Below are 6,607 nucleotides of genomic sequence, written 5' to 3' on the forward strand. Positions count from 1 at the left end.
TTTTAGCAAATATTTTTACTTTTAAATGGCGGGTGATTTAGGTGGGGTGGTTTTAGCAAATATTCTCACTGCTTACCGTATAAACTGCGGCAAGAAGACGGGAGTCCCAGCCGATGACCCACACGCTAAAATCACGCTCCATAATGAGCGTGACAATGGAGCCCTCCACCGTGCCGGAGATGCATATCAAGGCGGTAAGCGACAGCTCGGCCGGGTACTTCTTCAAGGTGAACGACTGCGTGGGGTCGAGCAGGGAAGCCATGAGTTTTAGTTTTACGTATAAAAATGAAGGGTTTTTGAGGAGTTAAAAAGAGAATTACTTGCAAGATGAAGAAGCCGGACCAGCCGACGATGCTGCCGAGGAGCATGAGGGTGCCGAGGACCCAGTGTTGGTCGGCGGACTCGCTGCTGGTTTGTTGGGCGGCGTGGTGGCCATGGGCGTGGAAGATCTCGACCACCGGTCCTTTGTATAGAGTCATCACCATGGCTCCGCCGATCGTCACCATTGTTCCGGCCACCTTTGCGATGCTGCGAATTTTCTTGAAATTCACTGTTTCCAGCCTGGTTAATCAATCACACCAATTAATTTTTATTTTTAATATTAATGATTAAAATTAATTGAATTATGTGAAATGACCAAAATTAACCTCCCGGTAAAAAAGTAAAAATTAACCTGAAAACGAGAGCCATAATGAAGGTTACAGCGGGGAGAATATTAACCGTAGCAGAAGTGAATGTTGCTGAGGTAAGTTTTAACCCCACGTAGTAAAGATTTTGATCCAACACAGGCCTGTTTCAATCCAAAATCATAATAATAATTAGAAAAAAAAAAAAAAAAAAAAAAAAAAAAAAACTTTAATTATAAATTTTGTTTGTATTTAATCTCATAATTATAGAAATAATATAGTAATTTTTCTAAAAAAATCTTAGGTTAAAATTATAAATTCTGTTCGTATTTTTATTTATCTAGAAAGGATTATATATTTAATAATAATAATAATAATTTTATTTAGATAAATCAAATGAAAATAAACATAATTTAAGTACAATTTTATTTTTCTTTAAAAAAGAAAGAAATTTAAATTTTGAATGATATTATTTAAATTTTAAATCCATAAAACACATTCGTAGCGCGACTGTGGAAGGGGCCGCTCCGTCTCCGCATCACTCATCAGTCAACACTGCCATTTTGGCGGCAAAATTCCTCCATTTTTGCGGAAGCTTGGGACCTTCCATTTCTCTCTGGATCTGGTTTTTCATTGGGAAAGAAGCTTTTTTCAGGGAGTGAAAGGACGATTTTCATGGAAGGAAGTAAAGGCGAGGAGGTATTCGATTCATTGAATCTGAATCCACAGCTCTTCATTAATGAAGCTCTCAATATTGTCGACGATTTGGTTGATGACGCTTTCGATTTTTATCAGACGTAGTGTCTCTCTTCTCATCTCTTCTACTTGAGGTTTTCAATTTTGTTTGGTTAATTTTATGCCTGACAATTCGTTTTCCTTTTTTCCCTTCAGACAAGCATCGGCCTCCTTGAAGACCGAGGGCTCGGATAGATCCCAAGATCTTATCCTGGTAAGGTTTATGTTGTATTACTGACATTTTCTTATCAGCAGTTCATTTCCGATTTTTTAGTTTGGAATTGTTCCTGTTTTCCTTGAATAAATTGTTTATCTGTCTTACCTGTAGGGAATATCGCGGGTCCGAACGTTCGTCCAATCGGGTCTGGATAAGCGGTTGGCCATGTGGGAGAAATACTGTCTCAATCACTGTTTTTCAGTCCCTGAAGGTTTTTCTTTACCCTCAAATGTAGGTTCTTCTTCTACACTGGCTCTGATGAGGCTCTTGTCCTCTGGATATCGATATCCAAATTTTAATTTTATGGATATAGATAAAATAAGAATTAATAATTGAGTTGTTTTTGCTCCAAATTATCAATCTTTTTGCTAGTGTTTGTATTCGTATTTTCATTGAGATTAATCGATAAGATTTCGAATGTTTTGTATAAACTCTTGATATCGCTATCAAATCTTCATATTTACGGATATAGCGGCATATCAACAAATATTTGAGAACTTACTCTATTGTTGTGTGTGTATATGACTTTAGAGCTTCCTCAATTTGTTTATTCTGGGACAAACAAAATTTGAAATTTTGGACAAAGCCCTATTACCGTGCATCATCAAGTTTCAATCTTTTTCAGGATATATTCATCGCTACTTTTAGATTCAGTCACGCGTTTCCATATTTTCTGACCTCAGAGCTTCCTCATTTTGCTCATTTTGCTATGACTGTATTAGATTCTTTTTTAAAAGGAATGTTAGCAAATGTCGGCTGCATTTTCTACAAAATCTATGTCATTGGTGCATCATGTCTTTTCTTTCTTGACCATGTTTTAAGTTGCGAGATCCTATGTCGGTTGGAGAAGGAAACAAAACATTTCTTATAAGGGTGTGGAAACCTCTCCCTAGCAGACGCATTGAGGCTGACGGCAATATGTAACAAGCTAAAACGGACAATATCGGCTAGCGGTGGGATTGAGCTGTTACAAATGGAGAGCCAATCACCTAACGGTGCGAGGCACTGGTCGGAGTAGGGCTAAACCCTGTCCATAGTAGACGCGTTTTAGAACCGTGAGGCTGACGACTATACGTAACGAGCCAAAGCGGATAATATCAATGGGATTGTTAGAGAAGTCTAATCTAGTGGTATCTTGCACCCATACAGTTACTTGAGATTGGCAATTTCTGCTGTTTTACTGGTATCTTATTGGAAGCAGCAATATCTTATTGTCAAGTTGCTAAATTATCAATGATTCCCTTATCTTGGTTGATAATTTTGAGATGTGGTTAATTGAATCTATGTATACTCTTACTAGTTTTTCTTCTTCTAATGCAATAAATATATTTCTAATTCAGATTGAAATATTTTCTTTAAGTTGTCTTAGGATGAATCACCTGTTGTCACTTCAGTAAGTCGTGACTGCCTCTATGATGTGGATCTGGATACAGAGTTAGATTTTTTGAGGAATAAGCTCTCTGAGGTATTGAGTGTGTCGTATATTTATTACTTCTTTTGTTTATGTACATCATATTTCATGAAGAAATATGTTTTTCAGGTCAGAAAAGAGAATATTGTATTGAACCAAGAACTACAAGCTTTAGAAAGACAAGCTGCTTCCAGTAACTCCCAAGTCAATCGTTTCAACGAAGCCTTACAATTATATGAGAGAAATTCTGTGAATGAGATGTTCCAGGGTAATTAAGATGTGCTCAAAATCGATTGTTTCTTTCTGCATTTCTGGGATTACATGCGCACTACTCTACTAGTATACTCATGAAGGCATACTCAAAATGAAATATACAAACCTTCTCCTCCGATAGGTAGTCCTGGCCTGCATATCCCATGGTGACACAAACTCTAATACATCCAAATGATATTTTAGTGAACATCTGCAAGATCATTTCATTTAGGCAACGTTTATATTATATGGCTAGTAGGTATCTCTCTTTGCTTCCCATTTTCTGTTCATTCCATAAAAGAGGAACTCCAGTTTGTGAATAAGGCCATTTCCTTGCTTTTTTTTTTAGATTTGAAGGCCACTTGCACAAAGTCTATTCATTGGCAATAAATTTCATTGCAATTCTATCAGTTGGCAGAAAAAAGCTGTTCTTGAGTTTAGGATTCAGACTTCTAACATATTTCAATTTGTAGCAGAAATGATGGGAACTGCATCTGAGCTGCGAGCGAAAATAGGAAAGCTGAAGAAAAGGAGGATGGAGGAATCCAAGCTCACTAAAGTAGAGAAGATTCATACAAACGGAGATGCCTCTCACCATCACAAGGGTAGGATTTTGAAGCTACTTCATGGTCAATCAAACTGGTTTTAGCTTTCTGGAAGATGCTCACATACTCGTTCATGCTTGTTTCTGTTCTGCAGGTTTCTCTAACGCTAAGCTGGATGACATTCAAGAATTTTTAGCTGATTTGAAGGCCCTTTGAACTCATTTCATTATGATATCAACCTTACTGTATATGATGCGTGCTATGAAACTTGTCACTATGAGTTCTTCAATGTTTTAACTTGATTTGTCTGTGAGATATTCTAAACCGAATTTGTATAATATGTCATCTGGATTCATAACTCTCCTCAGCTATTTTGGTTTGCATCACTGCATAACCTTAAATTATAAACTTTGTACTTTGTTTTAAGTACTTCTATTCTTCTAAAAATTATAATTTTCATAAGCATTTCAAAATTGCCTTGACGTTGAAATCCAATAGAATTTTCGTAGAATTGTGTTTTTTATAATTGGGTATTTCAGATAGCTCGTTGGTTTGGCACTTAAATTCAGCTGGTTTTGATGGTAAAACTTTCTCTACTCGTAGTGGTATGGTTTAAACTTTCAAGGACAGCACTTTACTAATCTGCTCCAATCCAGTGGGCTTGTTTTGAAGTCAATGGTTTGCCCACATGCCCAAGAACAATAATTATAATAATAACAAAAACAAACAGCCAACAAACTTTGTTTTTTTTCTACAAGATTGCTTGTTTTGCACCAAACTGAGTGCTTATATGGGTCATGACAGTACTTCTATAAGATACATTAGTTCAGTTGACCATTTTCAAGAATCTCTGTTTTTCAGTGCAAAAAATGCAGCGAAAACATGTAGGACTTAAAATAAATGAAGTCTCTTTCCAAAGTAACCCAACGTGGGAAGAATAATTAAGTTTGAGCCTTCAAGAGATGATGCTTATTTCCTACGCTCCCTAGTCTTCTTCAATAAGCTTTATATTGGGGTTTAAATTTACTCAATTCTCAATCTCTTTGAGAAAACAAAAACCCTCTGGTTTCCCTTGTAGTACAGCTTAAAGATTCTACTTTTGCAGTCCAAATCTTCACCCGAGCATGGCCAAAACAAGAGGTAAACACTCAAAGACAAAGAGGGGTCAAGCTCGAGCAATAGCGAAGCAGTTCGAAGTGAAGAATCTGTCGATAAGGCAAAAACTTGGCCTCACAGAGAAGCCTGCAAAGGTCTCAAAGGAAGGAATGGGGTTTTTCATTAGAAGAACTCTGCCTCGGAAGTTTGGTATATCATTCACAATTCCAGACCGAATGGCCACAGAGATCAATGACAAGAGGAGGATAAGTGGCTTACACCCTCTGAGAATCACCAGAGTCCCATCTGGTGGACCGATGGAGTTTCATGCAGTTGTAAAAGAGGCTGAGAAAGGTTCAGCTCCATTGAAGAATCAGCAGCAAGGCAGGCCACCAAATCCTAAAGTAGCATATCATAGGAGCCGCTTGAATGAGTGGCATCCCCAAGTGTTTCATTTCATCTCTGATTATTGTTAATCCTGAAAAGTTCAGCAAATGTATAGTTTGCAGATGCAGTTGATAACTGATTTGTAGGATGTTGAAACTAACAAAGTATTATCAAGTAATATTAATGTCATACGGATTGCAACTACAGGATGGAAATGTACCTGTGAAATTCAGAAAAACTGCAAGTTGGGCAATGAAATAAGTTTTATAGAGACAGCCCAACCAGGACCATTGAACTAGATGTATTAGGACTCCAGAACAAAATAAGAAATAAGTTATGCCATATGCTTATGAGAACTATTAGACACCAACGATTAGATGAAAAAGGCGAAGAGATATCTTGTATATTAAATACCAAAAATTACTGGGGCTGTACTCACGCCAATAAATATTAAAAACTCTCAAAATATTCTCCTATCAGTACCCCCTCGTGGAGAGTGCAGTTGGTTGAACTGACGGTTTGGCATACAAATGCGCCACAAATGGCCGAAGTTTCAGTGTGATTCTTTAGATGAGAGCTTGAAACGAAAAAGGCTTCAAATCTTCGAACCTGGCATGCATATGGTAATTGGAGGATTATTCTGAGAGACTTAGTTTAGGAAAACCCAGAAACCCACTGTAACAAAAAAACATCCACTTCAGTAAAACCAAAAGTAAATTCATAGTTGTAATTATGGAGAGAACCAGTAAAATAAAGCAAAAGACAACACAGTTTAAAAGAATCGTCAGCTGTGGTAAAGCACAAACTATAAAAGAATCGTTTGTGTTGTTTTCAACATGAGAAATGGATAACTTCCACTGGAGAGCACAAGACCCCAGGGAACGGTATTGATAGAAAGATTATGAAAAAGGCTTTCAATCTAGCAGGTCAAAGATAAACACTATGGATGTCACTCCACATTCTTTTAACAATCCAAATCTCCACCCACGAAAAGCGTCGTGTCTTTATTGCTATATATCCCCCATTAAATTGAATAAGAAAACAAAAGACAACTTGAAAAATAAAAAAGAGATGCAAGGTTTACTTACTCGTCTCATCAACTGTAGAGTGAAAACTATAAAAAGCTCTCGATGTTAAGTTCAACAAAGGAACATGGATCAGGAATGTCAAAGTTATTCAAAACCTGAGGATGAATGAGAGAGATATATCATTAGCACCACACAAATACCAACTCTATTTCGTTTTGAGTACCACAAGCCCACAACCAAGAATTCATATTGAAATGCAATAGAAGATATAGACATATATTATGGTCCTGGGGGGGGGGGGGGGGGGAAAA

General features: G+C 37.2%; 3 protein-coding genes across 5 annotated transcripts in view; 1 reads left to right on the plus strand and 2 right to left on the minus strand.

The window, feature by feature from the left end:
• Window positions 1-36: 36 nt before the first annotated feature.
• LOC111429661 (WAT1-related protein At4g08300-like) lies at window positions 37-784 on the minus strand. Its single transcript, XM_023065605.1, has 3 exons — window positions 674-784; window positions 321-561; window positions 37-235 (listed from the first exon to the last, which is right to left on the minus strand). Exons 1-3 carry the CDS (start codon window positions 688-690, stop codon window positions 53-55), a joined length of 441 nt encoding a protein of 146 aa, XP_022921373.1. The 5' UTR covers window positions 691-784; the 3' UTR covers window positions 37-52.
• A 342-nt stretch (window positions 785-1,126) lies between these two features.
• On the plus strand, window positions 1,127-4,147 carry LOC111429660 (protein MIS12 homolog). The gene is made up of 7 exons (XM_023065604.1): window positions 1,127-1,423; window positions 1,518-1,575; window positions 1,690-1,809; window positions 2,948-3,043; window positions 3,119-3,257; window positions 3,718-3,846; window positions 3,941-4,147. Exons 1-7 carry the CDS (start codon window positions 1,302-1,304, stop codon window positions 4,000-4,002), a joined length of 726 nt encoding a protein of 241 aa, XP_022921372.1. The 5' UTR covers window positions 1,127-1,301; the 3' UTR covers window positions 4,003-4,147.
• Window positions 4,148-4,658: 511 nt separating this feature from the next.
• LOC111429780 (phenylalanine--tRNA ligase beta subunit, cytoplasmic-like) overlaps window positions 4,659-6,607 on the minus strand; it is an 8,935-nt gene continuing 6,986 nt past the window's right edge. The window contains exons 19-20 of one of the 3 annotated variants that reach the window (XM_023065783.1): window positions 6,355-6,451; window positions 4,659-5,876 (exon numbers count right to left, since the gene is read on the minus strand). In XM_023065783.1, coding sequence (XP_022921551.1) covers window positions 6,383-6,451 — 69 coding nt within the window. In that variant the 3' untranslated portion in view covers window positions 4,659-5,876; window positions 6,355-6,382. Of the gene's footprint in view, window positions 5,944-6,354; window positions 6,452-6,607 lie in introns of those variants that run through there. The other 2 variants (XM_023065784.1, XR_002708225.1) reach the window with 2 other exon arrangements.

This window comes from Cucurbita moschata, unplaced genomic scaffold (assembly GCF_002738365.1).
Source record: "Cucurbita moschata cultivar Rifu unplaced genomic scaffold, Cmos_1.0 Cmo_Scf00032, whole genome shotgun sequence".
Taxonomy (NCBI): Eukaryota; Viridiplantae; Streptophyta; class Magnoliopsida; order Cucurbitales; family Cucurbitaceae; genus Cucurbita; species Cucurbita moschata.

Excerpts from the sequence above, each read along its gene's own strand:
- LOC111429661 (XM_023065605.1), bottom strand. Across the intron at positions 236-320 it reads CCGGCTTCTTCATCTTGCAA|TCGTTCACCTTGAAGAAGTA; the intron begins GTAATTCTCTTT and ends GACCCCACGCAG.
- LOC111429660 (XM_023065604.1), top strand. The coding sequence starts at position 1,302 with ATGGAAGGAAGTAAAGGCGAGGAGGTATTCGATTCATTGAATCTGAAT. Across the intron at positions 1,576-1,689 it reads GATCCCAAGATCTTATCCTG|GGAATATCGCGGGTCCGAAC; the intron begins GTAAGGTTTATG and ends TCTTACCTGTAG. Across the intron at positions 3,258-3,717 it reads TGTGAATGAGATGTTCCAGG|AAATGATGGGAACTGCATCT; the intron begins GTAATTAAGATG and ends AATTTGTAGCAG.